The 19,957-nt window shown below is 36.2% G+C and overlaps 1 protein-coding gene across 2 annotated transcripts in view; it reads right to left on the minus strand.

Moving 5' to 3' along the window:
* The window catches only part of OLA1 (Obg like ATPase 1), a 128,109-nt gene that overhangs the window by 24,240 nt on the left and 83,912 nt on the right, over positions 1-19,957 (minus strand). For both annotated transcript variants that reach the window (XM_038142019.1, XM_038142020.1), the window contains 2 exons: positions 13,420-13,500; positions 13,023-13,120 (listed from right to left, as the gene is read on the minus strand). In XM_038142019.1, the coding sequence (XP_037997947.1) occupies positions 13,023-13,120; positions 13,420-13,500 (179 nt within the window). The remainder of the gene's footprint in view (positions 1-13,022; positions 13,121-13,419; positions 13,501-19,957) is intronic.

A 19,957-nucleotide genomic window follows, 5' to 3' on the forward strand; every position in this document is an offset into this window, starting at 1 on the left:
GAAAATTAAGGAGACTGCTGTTCTGGCCATGGGCTCAGCTCGAGAGGCACAGCCTTACAGCCAGCCCTCTTACTCAAAGGTTTGGCACCAACAGCAGCAACTGTCAATGGAGCAGCTCCCTAAGAACACAGAAGCTTTGAGGATGATTGAACAGGGCAGAAGGACTTCACCTAAAAAACAGACATGAGTTTGTCCATACTACCAGAGGAAGGGATATAGTGTTTGTGGGATTTGTATTTTGTTTCTTTCTGGTGGGAGAAGGATGTTCACAGGTTTTCTTAGGCTTGCATTTTAGACTTTTTGAGGGATTACCATTCTCTGCAAAGATGACCACTCTAATGCTTACTGCCTGCTTAATAATTAATACCACCCTCTGTGAATCATTATTTCTGGATGACCTGTACCTCTCATGCCATGTTATCTCTTTCCTCACAATCTCTAAATTTACAGATGATTAAAAAAAGGGGGGGGGGGAAGCATTTCAGCATTCATATCCATTTTTTTTCTACATAAGTAACTTGCTCATACTTAAGTTACTCTAGAAGACAAAGAAAATGCAGACAGACTGATTCACATTGATCATTCCCATATGGTTCAATAGATACATTTCAACCTTACTGAATCACTAAAAACTGCTTCTTGAACGACAAAAAAAATTTAAAAAAATTAAAAATAGTAAATAAGATCATTACCTTACTAACTTTAGGGTATGTGAAATTTATCTGAAGAATATTTTATTTCCTTCCCATTACTTGGCAAAATATCTGAACGCAGAGATTGTTAGATCTACTTCATGATCACAACAAAAAAAAAAAAAAAAAAAAAGCTGAGTAAAAAAAACGGTAATTATACACAAGTCTTTTCCTATAAGACTTGACTTCTCCCTATCCTGCTGTACTGCTTACTGTATTTCAACAGCCAGCAGCTTTTTTTTTTCTCACAAAACATTTGCTTCACACCTGAATACTTTCCATAGCAAGACAAAAGGTCCAATGACATTAGATGACTTACTACAAGGAACAAACTACATTAACATCAATACATTACAGCCGTAGTTTGTGGTGTTCTCAAAAAGAAATGTTACTGGTATCATTGCACTTTCTAGTTTTAGTTTTTTAGTGTGAAGCCATGCACTAGTGCATCAACTAACAACCCCACTGAATTCTTGTCCTCATCTAAGAAGGGACCCTGCTGAATGTCCTAATGCATCTTATTGTGAATCTTCAGCAAATAAAACTTCATGTATGAGCTCATGATGTGCTTTGCTGCTGGAAAGTCACAGGCTCTGTGGGAAGCTTTTTATCTTCCCAGCAGTCAGTTCTCTGAGAACATCAGTGCAGCTACTGTAGTTACCTGTAGATTACTTGTATTTTCTCACATCTGTGTCCAGCAATCTAAACCATGATGATAAAGGGTCATTAGGTTTTGAGTGAGGAAGGGGATGGACTAGACAATTTGCTCTGATAAGCTCCTTGTTGCGAGTGCCGGTTTAGAATGTGAAATGCGGGGTTATGCACATTCTCAACTCAAATGCCTGTGCTCTCAGAGCACCAATTAAAAATCATACTCAGCCCATCTCAAACTACATGAACACATCCTTACCTGAAATTTTTACAATTAAAATATTGCAATAAACTAATTCTGTCATGGTAAGAAGGACATCAACTGTCTATTAGCCACAAAAGAATTCAGGTACAATTACTAAGATAACTGCTGTTTGGAGCACAGCAAAGCAATTTCCCACAGTGGGGCTTACAGTTCAATTTACCAGTTGGGCAAATAGTTTGTGCTCTGTAGTGGTCCACAGAGTTAACAGTTACCTGTAACACTTGAGTAGTGTTATACTTGGAGAAAACTTTTTTCAGCCTAAACAGGTGTTTCAGCTTTATCCCTTCACATGAATACAGATTTTTTGTTCCAATCTTTTTACAAGAACTCTTTTGAGACTTTCATTTAACGTTAAATGCAAATTTTATGAAAGAGCCAATGGGTCTATTTTCCCATTCCAAGCTACTCACAATGAGATCTTGTACGTTATAGGCTGCTTGGAAGAGGAATAAGAATAAGCACAATGTCACCTATAAAATTATGTTAATCCTCAGGTAACTTGATGAGGTGGTAACAGGCTTTTTTTTCCTTCTTCCTTATGGGATATGCTTAACTCAGTAAAAATACAGTAATAATAAAAAAACCCTATTCACATGAACTAAACAATAATGAAAGAAGGCTGCCTTTTCATATGAAGCAAAACCAGGTTATACCATGAAAACAATGTACATTTCCAATGACATGGTCAGTGACAGAACCGTGAGAAGCCTTTAAAATATTTATCATGAATTTTTGTGCCAAACTGCAGCGAGCATCATGGTATTGTGTTAGGCAACAGATAAATACATGGAAGTACAAACAGGACGTTAAATATTTCTTGGTCAATGTATAAGCCATCACAAGGAATTCAGGGATTTAAGAGTACGAAGAATGGAATTCCCACACTTCCCTCTTCTTGAAATTAAAATTACCATTCAAAGACTAACTCATCAGCTTAGATAGTTCAAAAGGGGTTTTCTCCATTGCCCTTGCAGAGATGATGATATCCTGCTATGTTGCTTTTGAGTCTTAATTTCAAGTCAGTGAAGAAAAACAGAAGGTTGATATTTTACATAAAAAAGGTTCATTTCCAAATTACAATAATTGTAACAACACATGAGCTCATAATGGACTTTCTACCAAGACTCAAAGACAGCATTTGAAAACAAGCTCCTTAATTTTATCACTTAGTTTTATTTTATACATCTTTTAGTTCCAACTGCTGCAAGAGAACTAGCTACTTAACACAACACTGGTTTGGGTTTTTTTATCACTCCATGGTCTTCAACGAAAATGCATCATTTTGCGAACATTAACAGTCTACATTATCAGAAAAAATGAATCCTTAATAATTATTCATACACCAAGTAGCTGTAAACCCAAATCATTTCAGAAGACCTGAATGTGTCAAGAACTTTGACAATTATGACTGGAGCCAGGAAACTGTAGCACTGCAGAATTTCTTATGAATTTTTCTAGTTACTTTTTATAAATGCTGTCCTAGATGACAGCTTAATGTGTACCACATGCAATATTTATTCTTCTTCAGTGTCAGACTGTCTAGCCATCCAAGGGAATACAAAGAATGTCACTTATTAGGATAAAAGCACAAGGAAGGTAATCAAGGACATATGTAACATCAGCCAATCATGCCCTATTTCAACATCCTATTCCATTCATAACAGTTCAACAATTATTTGCTTACTGATAACTTGCTTTCAGGCTGTTTGTGTTCCCCATAATGGTGGTTTGCATTTATTTTGCTCTTTAGAATTGGACACTTGCTGTGCCATGCATGTTTGTCAAAACTTTCTATCTTCTGTCAGAAAGAGCTTTAGCATATCAAACAATTTCTGTTTGTCAGAAATCAGTAACAGAACAATCTAGTTACCTTCTATGTCAATAGGGTACTAACGTAAGCAGAGACCAGAATCAAAAGGCTATCAGACACTACACACTACCCCAAGACAGGCAGATAAACCCACATTTCTATTTACTCTACTTGGATCATATAGCTGTGTCTTTATGAAAAGCCTAGTGCAAAAATTAGACTCAGAATGGAATGGAAACGTACTTCAACAAGATACTGTCTAAGCACAAAGACATTAACCTTGCTTTTAAGCTTGAAAACTAAATTTCTTACTAGTCCCCCGTGTCTCTTTACCATACTTCTATTTATTTATTTATTTTACCAAATGCCTATATGAAATACTTGTAGACATCTCATCTGCTCATTCTAATCAATACAATGCATCAAATTATGAAAAAATGTTAGTTTACAAAGACAAGTAGAGACAGGCAGATAGAGGGAGCCAAAGACAAGCATTTACCCTCCATAAAGTTATTTTAAAATAATACTACTACTAAAAATTTTCAAAAATCCTATGGGAAACTGAACACACATGCACATGCATGCACACTTCATTATTCTGAATATCCTGGGACATTAAGATTTTATTAAATAAAAAACAGGTATGCATTTAATGAGCCTCTGAAATAAAACATGAGCTGGAAGTACCATCACATGTTTTAGATCGGCAACATTGTGCAGGTTTTCAATGTATTAGGTGCAAGATTTTATTTTCTTTTTTTTCTTTAATAAAAGCCATTTGGATTGAAATACATTTTTGCTTCAGGAATGTACTACTGTGCCAATGCATGAGAACAAGAGGAAGACTCAATATACAATGAATCTGATTAAACCCAATGAAGGACAATACCAGCACATATACTTAAGTCTCTTTCAAATATTTATCTTCCAAACGTCTCTTCAGGCTTTAGAAATTAATACCAGAGCACAGTAAGTCCCAAACATTATTTAGATTTATATTCTAATCAACTTCTCTTAAAATTAACAATAATTAAGCTCAAGCATTGGTAATAAAGGATAATAAGATACTCATACCCAATGCCTCATCTGACAGTTCTTCAATTAAACACATATAATGTACAAACTTTCCTCTCCAATTTAAACATGAACACGCATCTATTCCTTGTTTCCAGACAAGGATACATGGTTCCATCCACTGTAAGACTAGTGATTACCAACATCTGAACATCAGTCATCCATATTAGTGATTAGAAGAAACTCTAGCTGTGAAAATAAAATACTGTGCCAAAACTTTAGAAGGTAAGATATGTTTCTTGGGAAAAACAAGCAGTTAAATGAAAACATATTTCCATATACTTAATACAAAAGAATGAGCTGTAAATAACCATAAAATTAAAAGGAAAACTACTTTTTAAAAAATGCCTAAGATTTTCAAAATAATCATCAATGAAAAACGTGTCTGTCAATTGTGAAACACAGAGGTCACTCAGAAAAAGGAAACTTAAAAAAAGGGTGCCAAAGCCACAGAACCTACATTTCCAATTGTATAAAAGAACCTACATTTCCAATTGTATAAAAGAATCTTCCTCCTCAAATATTATTTTTTCATTTAAAATAAACGCTTGACTGCCTGATGTTTCCATGTAGTCCCTATTTATAGAAAACAGAACAATGTTACAGAACGCATTCCCCCCAGAAAAGGAAATGTTGCAGACCACTCACAAAGAACAATTTCAAGATGAGTATTTTTCCCAGACCCTACAGGTATCTCAAACAACATGCATGAGAGAAATAACAGTAGGTGGAATAAAATTAGCTTCAACTATGAGAACTTAAAAGATATTAACACAATTCTGTAGGAAGTGATAGCATGAAATGTTTCAAGAAATTAATTCAATAAGCAGAATTTTAGACAGATATACAGGTATTTGTCTGCAAATCAAACACTGCAATACTGAGTAACACATCATGACAAGAAAGATTCTTATCAATTGGGACATTGTTCAAGAGATGGCATTACAGCAATACCAGGTCCTAATGACTGCAGGTCCTAATCCAAAATACCACTAGTATTGTCTGGTAAGCAATACAAGTGTATTGTCTTTCTATTTCTTAACAAAAGACAATATTATCAAAGCACTTTTTGCTTAAAAAAATTCTAAAATCAAAGCTCATCTGCCAGTTATTACAACTGTTGATGTGCCTAACATGAGAGTTTTCCTTTCAAAACCCAGTTACAGGCAGCAAGGAGGTATCAGATCCTCACACAGAGAGGGAGCTACTCCCATCACACCAGATGAGACCACAGCCACCCACCTCCAAAGGGATTCAACAGCTTCCTCTCCATCTTCTGATTCTCAATAGACCCTCAAAAAAACCAACTGCTGTTTTTTCAATGCCATGTCAGATACAGGAACAGTGACCCAACAGACTGGGACACAACCTCATAGTATCTATTTTCCCCTTGACTGGAAAGAGAAATTTATTTGTTTTAAGGGCTAGGCACAACTTCTATCTTGTCTAGTTGACAAAGACAGGCTGACAATGTTCATTCACTCTGAAAGGCACAGGGCTTAATAAATTAATATGAAGAAGAAATAAGTACCTTAATATTCAGTAACTTAAGGATGAATGACTTAAGAATAACAATCTCTTGCAAAAATCTCTATTAGTTTATTTGTAAAGCAAAACAGGACAAAACCTCCCTTTATTAAAAAACCCAAAATCCTACTTTCTAGGGTAAGACCCGTGCACAGTGCAGTGAAAGTGACTGTGCTTCTAACACTTAACAACCCAACAAGCCATTACTAATGGTGTTTTCTCATCAGGATCTTCAAATGTAAAAGAGATTTTGACATGAGTATCTACAGGCTTACATGCACAGTCAAACTGCTTTATCCTAAAATAAGTAAGAGTGAAATTCACTACTGAACTATTCCTCAACTGCCCTGGCAGATTATAAGAAGCATCATTAGCAGACAGCAATTCATAAGACTACACAAGCCAACTATAAAACTGGTAGGGCATCCAAACACCCATAGCTGCAGTCACTCAATATTACAACTGAACCCACAGAACTGGATACAAACAGATCAGAAACTACAGCGATGATGGCCAAACCAAAAAATTAAAAACATTTGGAAGGGCATCTGCATAGGGAAGAAGAAAAGGAAGAGAAGATGGGAAGCAATGCTGAACTGTCCAAAGGAGGTTTGGATGACATGCAGCTGACAGGGCAGGGATCATACATGCAGCGATGAAGTTCAGAAATTGCTTGTAGCTGACACTGATGCTCTCTGAGTATGAGAAGCCTGGTGGGTCATTGTCACAGCAAATGTCACAGCATAAGCTGCAGTTGAGATGGCCAAATACACAGATATCAGATATCATACCACACAATTTCAGAAGGCTTTAAGCATTCACCCACACAGAGTAACACCATACCACATCAGAAGGTGTCAGGTGTCTGCCCATACAGACTAACACTGTATCACTTCTGAAGATTTCAAGCATCTGCCCTTCTTATCCTTCAGCATAAACTTTTATATCTTTATCTACATGCACTGCACCTATGCGTCCCTTTGGTGATTGCTCAGTGCCCCTGGGCACTCCATGTCCCATTACCTTCAACACTGCTCACCTGACCTGCACAGCTGCAGCCCATGGTGGATGAGGCTCAGCCACAGCCCCACTCCCAATCACCACAAACTGTGTGCCTACAGGTCATGGCTGCTGCGCTGGGTTTGGTGCTCTGGGCTGCCACGTGTCACTCAGAACACTGGAGAGACTGTTCTTCATTGCCCTGCTCACCCTTCTCTCTACAGTCTGTAGCCTTTGATGAGTTCTAAGCACAGTGTGATGGTACCTTTATCTGCCCAGGACAGACCTTCCCAAAATCCAGGTTTCCCTCTACTATGACCACTCCTCTCTTTACTAGTTCAAGAGTCAACATATTCTAAGTAAACCACTGAGGTTTTATCTCCTGACTTGGCAACCTACACTTTAGCTATTTAGTAGTGCCATGTTGTAATCAGGTGGACCAGAATTTTTGAAAAAAGCACCACCATAAAACACTGCCCATTTTTAAAACATACAGAAGCAACTTATTTGAAAAAATTTACTGTCCTAATACGTAGGAACCAAGACATTTGGCACAGAGCAAACTTGCTATCAGAGATAAACCATCACATCTGGGCAGAAGGCGAACACTGGAGTGAAGTTAGAGTCCAAGAAGGTACTTTTACATCTGGAGCAAGGTTACACACTGAAGCTGAGAATGGGACCCATATTTCCATGCTTAAAGACATGTCCCCAACACCTGTTATTATCCAAACAATATGCATTCACATTCAAACAGACAGGGGACTCCAGAGGGGCAGGCAAAAGAAAGCAAACCAAAGCAGGAAGTCTGGTGAAAGAAATCATCCAGGCAAAGGACTGGACTGGAATTAAGAAAGCGAGAATGGGATGAAATCAAAGCAGAGAGAATCTGGCAGAGACCCATGGAGAACATCAGCTAGGAAAACAGTGGGGCAAAAAGAATGGGATAAAAAGAACAACTAAATGAAACCACTGGAATTGGTAAAACAGAAGACTACAAGAAGTCAATTGGCAATGTCACGACATGGTGCTGGAAAGAAAACAGACTTGCCATTTGGTTGATGGATGACTAATTAATTTATATTCATTAATTCATTGTATAAGAAACAATAAAGAATAACTGCTTACTAAGCAAATACCATGCACTATCCCTTACTATACTAGGTAGGTGCTCCATGAAAAACATAACACAATTCCCTACGTTCGACAGCCTGAGCTGTAAGATACTCTCAGTCAGGCAGTAGACGTAGCACAGGATGCCTAACTTCTGGATCTGATTAGCTTTGAATATCTGACTTCTCAACTTGTGTGTGCAAAACTTAACTTACACCCAGATAACATAAATCATCTCCTGATATTCTTTTAAAGCATTTAAGTTGTAAGATAGGAACAAGAACTGTAATATATTTTTTAAAATATCATTTTCCAAATTTGTCAGCATGCAAGACAACCTTAAAATCATTAAGCAGCTATGTCAAGAAAACATCTCAACACCACCTTAGCATTACAAGTTATGATTTTAAAATTCCTTCAAATATATTTATCAGAATAAAATGTCACTGCCCAAACATCCATACCTGCAGAAATACAACCAACAACTCCAAGGCTCCATTTATTACCATAGATAGTAATAAATAATTCCATTTATAACATCGTTTCCTAAGTAGTTTAAAAGTGGAAGAGCTAGTGAAACAGATTAGCTCATACTTAAACCTATGAGTGCTCCCTTTACTTGACCCTCGATATTTCTTTCTTCATGTCACATTTCCCTACCCCCTCCATTTTTTTTTTAAGTATTTGGAACATCTGAAGCAATATGAAAAAGATGAATAGAAAAGGATTATTCACTCTCATAATACAAGATCTAAGCAGCATCAAATGAAATTATGATGTGGCAGACCCAAAACAAGCATAAGGAAGTACTTCTACATATAGCACGTAGTTAAGCTGTGGAAGTCCCTGCTCCAGGATATTGGGATACCAAAAAGTATACTTGAGTTCAAAAGGTGACTGGGTAAATTTAGAGAATAAAAATCAGTCAAAAAGTATTAACCACAAGTATATCATATCTGGCTTTGTCAGTTCTACATTAACAGACTGCAAGTAACTAGATGCATATATATATAGTCTGTTTGCTTAATCTATTCCTACAATCTTCCCTGGACATCTGTTACTGGCCTGTCAGAAACCTGATACCAGAAAAGATGGACCTTTCATCTGACCTCATTATACCTCTTCTAGCTTAAGAACACTGAAAATGCTATGAAAATTAAGGGGCAAAATTTTATTTATTATGACGTGCATGTCACTTTTCTAAATACACAGGACCAAAATACTAAGTCCCCTATCCTATCAACACTGATGAACATTTTTAACAGAATCCCTACCATAACATTTTGAGAAACAACCCCTTAAAATAATGTTAACATACAGTTGGATATTCAACAAGTCTGAGTTACATTAGAGAAAACAATGTTCAGAAATCCGTAATTAAGTCTCAGATAATTTAGTTACAATGCTAGAGATACTAGAAAATCTTTAGCAGCCTAAGTGGCTTTTTGAATTACAGTCTTGGCATAGGATGAAATTCACTTTATTGGACCAGAGAAATTGAGTCAATAGATCAGTTATGCAGCTTTAACATACACAGTATTTCTGGTGCTTGCTGGAAGTAAGCACAAAATACCAAACCAAACATGATGCTAAGCATGGTCCACTACATCCACTCATTATTTAGCTTAGTATATTTCATAATTAGAATCCATGCTATGAGCCCTAGATGCATGCTCTATGGCAAGACTAAAATGTAGATCTTAAATTAGATGAAGGGCTGATAAATCAGATATCCCGGATTTATGTGACATCCTGGGACTCAGAATGCAGTTTTAACTGATAATTATTATTATTACTATTTTGAATATTTTCATGGTTAAACTCGAATACAGTATACCATGGTTAAGGTATTAGACCCAGAGTTTTTAAAAAATTAGGAATTATTAAAAGAAGAGTTTAAATATTCATTTAGAGCACAGCAGTACGTATTAGGAACGGTTTCAGTGGATTCCCCCATAAACATCAAGATTACTGTCATCTGATCATAACACAAGTGCGACTAACACAGCTGCCATGTCAGCTTCTCTTCAGGGGCTAGGTCTTAATCATAAATCAACTGAATGACTAATTCAACATTGTTAAAACCAGCAAGTAACTGCTTGGAGCCATTCCAGTTTTTACATCTTTCCAAAAGGTCAATACACCTACTCAAACACACAATAGTCCTATCTTTCACAGTGTTTTATTCTTTCCTTGGATTGAAAAATGACACATTGGCACCTAAATACAAGTGTGGTTTAAATAACTATTAAAATGTTCTTTTATTCTGAAAGAGTGACCAAGTAAAACAAAGACAATTTCAGTTTTCCTCTCCATACAAAATCAAAAAGCCTCTCCTCTCCTTTGCTGTTTTAAATACTTCTATAGTTTCAAAAGTCTGATGAAAACATTTTATGGCTGAGCATTTCCTGCATTAACCTTATTATTGTTATATTATGAATTAAGCTCAGAAATAAACTTTTTTGAGAAGAATGACTACAACTAAATGTGGCTTGTATTTCAAATATGAATACCTACCCCTCAAAATAATAACAAAAATCACAAAGTGGTATCTAACAGTAAAATATATTCTAATCATTTACATCTGCTTGCACCACATAAATGACAGAAGCCTACCGTTAGCATCCCTCATAGAAAACATTTATTCTGCTCTTAAATATAAAAGCTATGTTGCATAAACAGAGGATTTAAGGCTGTGGCAGAGTAGCTGAAGGAAAGGAAATGGCAATCTTTCTGGTTCTAGTAGATGCCTTTCCCTATCACACAATGTTTCCCACTCATAAATACATGACAAATACTTCCTCAATCATTTTTTACGAGCAGGGATGCACAGGGGGTAGTCAATGGCTAGCTTGAGGGAAAATAGGAACAGCAGGAGGCAGAAACTGTACTGAAAATGGCTATGTGGTAAATTCTCTTCTGGAACATCACTCAGATACCCAGGCTTTGATCTTTCAGCTACAATTACACTCACATCCATGAGATCTGGGTATACTTTTTAAAAACTAAATCACTAATTGCAATAGAAACAGTTAAACTGTTTCATTATATGATTCCTCTACTCAAACATCTGATTTTTTACAAATTAAAAATTGCAATTCATCCAAAGATTTGCTTCCAATTGGGTTTAACTATGTCATCATCACAACTAGTCTCACAAAAAACACGGGGTGACTGGCGACAGCTAAATCACAGACTGGCGTCGCCTAAGTAGTCTGGCTACCATTAGGGTCTGGGAAATGGTATTTACTGTACAATTAGAGCCAGTGAGCTCTACCTGCAATCATCCAAATACAGGTGTGAGGATCCTTTTTGGGACACGGAAACCGACTCATCCATTTTCACATAAGCTTCCGTATCTGTACTGTTACAGCAAGCCTTAAGAAACCATAGCATTTTTACTTTGAAAAAGTATCACCTTACAACAACAGAGCAAATACAACTATCCTGATCTTAAATACTTCCTTGGGTAGAACCACTTCTTATATTTAAACTGTCATAACCAAAAAATATTTAAAGGAAAAAATTAATTTAAAATAATAAAATTTGGCCAAATATGAAGAGCTTACTTTATTATATTGCTTGTGAAGTCTATTCTGAAGTCTGTGTTTGGGACTGAGAGGGTTTGCTACTAAAATACACAAAATTTTGTTTTTTAGTACCAACACAAAATGTCTTGGAGTATCAAAAGGACAGTTTTAGTTGCAGTAATTTCACAGAATTTATTCTAATGATTTATTGGAGTTAACCATCTGACATTAATTATTGTTTTGGCTTCCAGTCTATGAATGTTTATTTTTCAGTTTAAAGCCTTCTCACTCTTTGATATCATATGGAAATGAGAATTTTTAATGGAAAATTGAAACCATGTGCATCTAAGTACTTAATGAAGTACAGGGAGAAACAGAGGGTGTACTTTAGGAGAATTCAGATATTCCGCTTTAGATACTTTTGATTTGTTTGGATGAGTTACATGCATATATCTGTTCACAAACATACATTTATACATCTTCAAAGTATCTCACAAGTACAGTGTTTAAAATTCTGAATTGTAAGAAAATATTTGCTGTTTGGTTGGTTTTGTTTTAAACTAAACACACTGCTATAGATTTTCCTTCATCATATGCTAACTACCCAATCTGTTCCCTCCTCCACAGAGCAGTATTTATGCCATCTAGAGCTTCCAATGACGTGCTAAATGCTGTACTTCTCAACAGTGGATTCCCACCTTACGTCTACCACGTTAGGATTGCATCTTCATCCAGTTCACTGAACGTCTGATAGACTGATTTTGTAAACATTATGTACCTGAGTCACAACACTGATGCCGGAAATACCTGTCTAAAACCTACAAACAGCTATACATGGCACTAAAGTCCACCAAATGAGGCCTGTAAACCACAAGCAAGGCACAAGAAGGGGCAAGAAAGCCAGGCACCCAATTACAAACAGAAGAGTAACGCTAAAATGTGCAATTTTGTTTGAAAGACTTCTGTGCAAGTCACATAGCTTTAGTCTTCTGGCACTCAATTCCTTTGGAATGAAAAAGATGCTGTTCAGACAACCAGCATTATAGAACATGATAAAGCCACACGCTTATTTAAATTAGTACTTCTAAATCAAATCTATTTTCTTCAAAGTTAACGGATTCATGTTAAACTGAAAGGATGGAAAGCATATTCTTTCCTGCAGTTTCAGTCAAGGTTTCACCATATGCACTGTACTCAAGCAGCATGTCAGTGGGAGCATAACTAATAACAGAAGCGCAAGAGTAGTTCATATAGCTATTTTAACTAATATCCTTGGTGATCTAAATGTGCAAGGAATTAGTGACCATTGAAAAATGTGAAACAGAAATATAAATGTAGACATTTAACCTGTACACACTCACCACTTGTTTTTCTTTCTAATGTAGTCTTTTTCAGACAGATTAACCAAGTAGATCATCGGTTTTGAAGTAAAAAACAAATGTTTGTTCAAAACATCAATCTGGAAGGGAGAATAGAGGGGGAGAATTTTAAAAACAATTTATATCAACTTGAATTAATTTCATTATTATTTTCCTCACGGTGTGTCTCAGAAGGCTACAGAATTCAAGTGTAATACATAAATCACAGGTAAGTATAGATGCAGCTAATAAATTTAACGTTCAATACACTATGAATATGAAATTTAAAAAAACAACAAAAAACAACAACAACAACCAAAAAAACCAAACAACTCTAAAAAGAACCAGTAACAGGTAGCAAAATTAGAAGTCAATTCATGGAGTAATATTTATAGCCTACCTCTTTGTCATTCCAATCATGATAGAAGCGGACAGCTTTCTTTTCATCTATTACCCATGTCTTGATTTTGCACATTACGTCCTACGCAAGATCAAAAAAAAACCCAAAGTCAAAAACTCAGCTGGATATCAAGACTATTCTCTTCCATAAACAAGGCGTGTATCCATTAAGATTCAAAACATACACACAAACGAAAAATTAGATAATACCTTTTATAAACAAATTTTTACTCTCCCAGAAAAACAGAAATTGCTGTTTTCAAAGTTGCTAAAGAGCAATATGGATTATTAAAGTCATCAAAATCCCACAATTAGAAAGTTAAATACACAAGACTCAAGTATCATCTCTTGTCACCAAGAACATCAGCAGAGCTCATAAAATATATGTAAAAATCAGTATATTTTAGATTGCTTTTCGAACTCAGACGCAACATTTCAGCATCCAGCGGGAGAGACCACGTACAATATAAACATGCCATTAAGAAAAGGGAATGGGTGGGACAAAACACGGTAAAAAAAAATTTTTTTTTAAATTGTGAGCAAAAGAAACGGAGCCTATTATTGATGATCCACCCTCAAGAAATTAATTCAAACGGCCAAAGCCCTTGTTATTCCGCATTAATTTTTCGCCAACACCTTCTCCCTCCCCCCCCAAAATGAAACCTGCCAAAGCCTCCATTACACAATGGCAAGAGCCTTGCACTGGTGACCTCCAACCAGCTGCATTCACTTTCAGAACATCTCTCTCGGCAGGAAATCTAAAGGCCTTTTAGTTAGCAAGCTAGTGTGCATTCAGAAGGAGTAACTGCAGGAAGAGCCCAATGTGCTTTGTTTCTCTGGCCTTTCTTCACAGAAAGATTAATCATCTGTGAAATGGAAACGGCAAACAGCAAGTGACACAAACTGAACCCTTCAAGCCTTTCCTCATCAGTTTTGTGGTCGTGAATCCGAAAGCTGCGTGTGGCACGGTTTTCCTTACAGGCAGGTGTTAATAAAAGGCTCTTGGGTCTGAAAGGTCAAACTCTGCTCTTCTAGGAGTAGTACATTTTAGAGTCGCCTATTTTTTGTTGTAGATAATTTATGATCATGCTTTAAATAATGCATTTTTTTAAGTTGAAATTGATGCAACTGAGCATCAAGATCTTTAAAATCCAAGGAAACATTCCCTGAACTGTTGAGCACACAACATTTTTTGCACTTAATGCTATGCAGTTGAAGTACATTTATAAACAACCACAAATAACATCAGTATTTACTACCGTCTTTTCTAGTCTTGCAGTAGCTTTAGTGGAGGGGAAAAAAAAAAAAAAAAGCTCTTCTAAATCTTCAGATCCTGATTTGAAACCCTCCAGGAACAGGACTCCCCACAGATTTTAACAAGGAAGGGGCAAGCTAAAACTTTTAATGAAATCTAACATGTTCTGCCTAAGAATAATCACTTTTACTCTCCTATAACTGAATTTCACTCATAAATGTTTAAAAGTGGCTAATATAACACCATTTCCTACAAGGAGAAGATCAAAGTGCTATATTACAAATGCATTATGATTAAAAAAGCACTGTGCAGCTTTGCTATTAACTGTTCTTTAAACCCTAAAAGGCTTCCCATAGATCTCACTTGGCACTGCATATACAACCTTTGACAAGTAATGTAGACCATTTTTATTCATTGCCTAAAATTGTAGGCAATTATGTGCGTCACACTGGCCACCTGCAAATTCTGAATGCCTGCTCCAGTTGTCAGAGCAAAAAACTAATGTCGGAGGGGATTAATCTAGGGGGAGAGAGTCCTCTTTAATGGCTCCAGCAGGTGAAATGGCCCAGCTGGTTACTATGATGAGTGGCCAGAACAGCTTATGTAGAGACATGCAACAAGATTACACATAAAGAAGAAAACACTGGCACCATCTTATCTTTAACCCTATGTGCTTTTTATTTTTTAATTAATCTGTATAAACAGGATAAGGGAAGCAATTCTACCAGTAAGTATTTTTCACTTAAGATATTTATCCTCAGCTTCTCTGTAAATAGATATATAAAAAAAATCAACACAACCACCACACCAAGATTCCTGTTCAGCAGTGAAGGAATTCTGGTTACACACCGTTTTGGGTTTTAAACTAGTTCTGTAGGCACCTACCACATGACTTTCAACATTCCAGTTTCTCCTACAATAACAACACATTGCTGCGTATAAACTGGAGTCAATAAAAAACTGACAGAAAAAAACCCACTATAGCAGAAGTCACCGGAACCAAACTTTTAAGTTTCTGCTTAAGCAGAAATGAAATATTTTGTAATCACACTGTAAGGGGAGTTACATAACACAGAACATCCACAAAACTTCAAGCATCAACACAGCAAATAAAGTCTGGCCTTTCTAAAGCCTGTCTAAGCACAGAGCTGCCAATCAAAACCTCTCCCACATCCATTTGCTACTTACAGTGACACACAGTCTAAATCCATTTTGGCATTGACCTAATTTTATTAATTTCCCATTTAAGAACCTGACTTAAAGCTGTTTGTAACTGTTGTTCTAAAGGAGTGATTACATGGACAATTTCCACAGGTAAAGCAGATCTACAGCTGAGTATGCTGGGGACAACTAACAACCATCAACTTGCAATTTTATTTTGGTTTTACAGGGAGGCTGGCAAACTTGGAAAACTTTGGAAAACTTTCTGTAGGTAAAAGGATGGAAACTTGTAAGCAAATGCAAACTTGTATACATGAAGCTGATGAAGCAGTGAGATACAAAGAAGTTCTCTGATGGACTATATAGGCAGCAGTCACACCATGCAGAATGTAAGTAGCCAGTCCAGAAACCTAAAAATGGGTGAGCTGAACTTAGATTCCCCTACATCAGTGGTGGTGTTCCACTGAAATGGGACTTAACTCCTTAACAAGAAATTGTTAAACACAAATGACAATATGAAGAAAGGCATATATTTCCACGTATTTCTTTTTAACTCAGCTGCCCTAATACTCTCAACAAACATAACACATTTTTAGGTTATTTCTCATGCAGCACCATTTTTAATTATTTGCTTCTATTTAGGACTGGTAAAAAAGCACAACCTAATCTTTTTATCTTCTCTATCACTGTATTAGTCATTTAAACACATTTAATCACTACTCAAGTTAACTCTGAGATGCTTAATAACAATACAGAGCAATGACCCACTTTGTTTTATTAGATCTGACATCCCCAATTGTACACTTTGAGGTCAATCTGTCACCAGCAGAATGATCCACTTTGCCTTCTTTGATGAGAGCAGTACTCTTGTTTTCCAGCTAGAAACATTATAACAAGAGCCATTCAGGAAGCCACCAAAAATCCCTCCAAATTCCAATTTCCTTACACTTGTCAAGGCATATGAAATACAGCAAACTTAATGAATATCAAATATCACTGTTTGTAAAATCAGTTAATTTCTGACTACATGCATGGCAATATATTTAGCACTTACGAATACTCCGTATATTTAGCCATATGAAATACAGTGATTTTAATTATGTCCTGCACTCATTTTCCAAAGACCACAGGTACTCAACCCACAAACGCTAAGCAGGACATTAACACTAAGTCCAGCAGTATAAAATAATGAAATACATGTAAATTGCATATAGCAGATTTACCACGACCTACTCATGAAACACTACTGTGCAGCAAAATGTGCATACATTAATAGACTTTCTGGATGAATGATAGTAATAATGTGTGCCAATGCCAAATTCTTCTTACAGCATGAGGGACTAAACTGAAGCTTGGAAACTCACTTGCCTACTTGGCATCAGAGAATTGTGATTTTTTTGTTGTAAATTACCAGGGCGTGTAATTAACTTCCGCAAATTTAATAAAGAAATAAGCAGTTGTGAGGATTATCACTTCACACTTCAAAGTGCAAGTGAATTCCCTGTGATCCTGCAGGCAGTGCAAATGTCTCCACTATTACAGAGTAACTGTGAGTACAGTAAGGTCCCCCCACCAAGGGACGTATGGAGTGTTTTTCAGCACCTTATTCCCTTCAAAACTTTCAAGATGTAAAAACTTACCATCTCCCTGTAAAAGCTTCAAAAGCACTTAAATACTTTTTATTTAAATGTTCCAATTGTCTAAAATTCTATTATTTACACGTCTCTGCTGCTAGGAAAAGCTACAAGGAGTACCTAAAACATTACCTGTAGCTCTTAGTTAGCTCCTCTCACTTCATTCTAAAGCCCAACACCATTGAATATCAGTAATGAAGGTGGTAGTGTATAAATAACCTATTCTGACTTCCCTAAAGAATCTGGCTCAGTGGCAGAACGTATTTCTTTAATAAATCACTGCATATACTAAATGGAGTCAACACCACCTAGTAGGTCTCAGAACACAACTGTAAATAAGAACCCCAATATGTGTGTTTCTGATGGCACTCCAAACAAACTCTTTGCCTTTCCCTGGTTACCATCTTTTAGCAGCCAAAAAATGCCATGTTAATGACACACACATTCTGAGAACAGTAACTTACAAACAATGGGAACCTGTGTACGGACCAGAACAGCCACTCAGCTCTAGTGAAAGCAAACTTTTGAATGTGAAACCATGCTTTTGAATATGAAACCCTGAAGCTCATACACTGCTGGGCAGGGGCAAAGGGAGGGTGGATACAGTATTTACCAACACAGCACTTCCCTCTTGCAAGAGTGACTGAGAAGCCTGGAGGGTCACAAGCAAATGAACTGTACTGTAACAAGAAGAATAATGCAATCCTGGAGTATATAAATAGTCTAGTGTCCAACAGGAATAATCTTACACTTATCTCTGCTGAAATAATTAAAAACTGGAGAAAAAACATAGGTTTTGAGAAAGTGCTTATGCATGAAGATTTGGTGTTCTTAAATTCTATTCTTTTATTCTTATTGCATTATATATACATAAAACAAAAATCTCACATATACAGGGCTTTTCACACTAGCATAGAGAAATCAAATGACTGCTAAAGCTGGACAAATACAGACTAAAGCTGTCTCTTATTTCTAAACAGTAAAGATAATTAATTACTGGCATAGCTAATACAAGTTAAAGTAATTTAACTCTATCCAGAAAATATTTCAATAAAGATTAATTTTTCCTGTAAGAGATACATCCCATTTTAACCACAGTTGTAAGAACTAAGTTGGGGTATGCGAGGGATCAATTATTAGTCCATCTGGCCTTCAAAATCTCAAAATAGATTTCATATACAGATAGAGAATAATGCTATTTGAGGTACTCATAGCTAGTTTAACTGTGCTGCACCAAGAGCAATTTACTGAGTACACATGAGGTGGATGGAGTGCACTGAACCCACAGTCCTTCTATTCACGGCTTTCCTTGGAAATCTTTTCACTTGTCTTGAGCATAGCCTCAGCTATCTGCTCTTCCTGGAGGTTTTGTGGCAATTTAGAAGATTGAGGATGAAGTAACATGGTAAGAATTTATTCTAAAAATACTGTTTAAAAACAGTGGTATTTTAAAGGACAATTAAGACAAATTTTGCAGTTAAAAGAAAAGGCTAGATCATGGTTTTTTCATTGTGGTAAGTGCTTAAATAAGCTGTAGCAGCTGGGTGCAGGAAAGAGAACAAGCCAGGTACCGCACCAACTGGAGTGACAATGAGCTCCTCTGTGGTACAAAACAATGTCTAATCTCTTACAATTCCCTTGCTCACTGACTTTAATAAAAATACAATGGGACAAGTAATGGATTTAGGACGAGTGTATTATGCTTCCTTCTATTTAATACCTTCTCATAGAGCTAGTACAAGCTGTATGTGATATAAGATTTACTTAGAACTACATGCCAATAATGTTTATGAACCACAACAAGCACTTTCACCCAAACCATCCTACAGGCATTCCAAGCAATGTAATTCATGTTAATAATCTCCAAATTCTCCTGTGTGGGTCATCCTTGTGGGCTCTACAGCATTATACATGAAACAACTCAGTCACATGTTGCTTCTCAAACACAAAAGCAAGAAAGAATAAAGAAAGCAGTCTATCTACAAGTGATTATTTCCAGCAGTTCAGAAATTCAGAACAGGGAAATTGCACTGAAGTAAAATGAAATATCTTTTGCAGAGTTTCACTAAACTTTTCTTATTGCATTAGCCAATCCACAAAAATTTTCAAATAAATCCATGTGTGAATGTATTTGTTGTAGATTTGTGTGAATTAAGGCAAATGAAAAAGGTGTCTTTTTCAGAATACAGTTATTTTTATATAGTGTTATATTGGCAAATGCACATACAGTTTAAAATGGCTTTGATCTAGACATACCTAGAGAGGCATGATTTACAAAATGAATTACTTTAAGCTACTTGTCAAATCTACACAGGAAAGAACAGCCTTGACAGAAAGTATTTAAGCACTGACTTCTCTTTGTCTACTGATAATACCAAAAAATCCAAACGTGTGTTTACACATTATGTATTTTTAAGTCAGGCTTTACTACCAATCAATTCACAAACATCTGCCATGCTACATTCAAAATGTTCTCCAGAATGAACTTT

This window comes from Motacilla alba, chromosome 7 (assembly GCF_015832195.1).
Source record: "Motacilla alba alba isolate MOTALB_02 chromosome 7, Motacilla_alba_V1.0_pri, whole genome shotgun sequence".
In the NCBI taxonomy this organism is placed as follows: domain Eukaryota; kingdom Metazoa; phylum Chordata; class Aves; order Passeriformes; family Motacillidae; genus Motacilla; species Motacilla alba.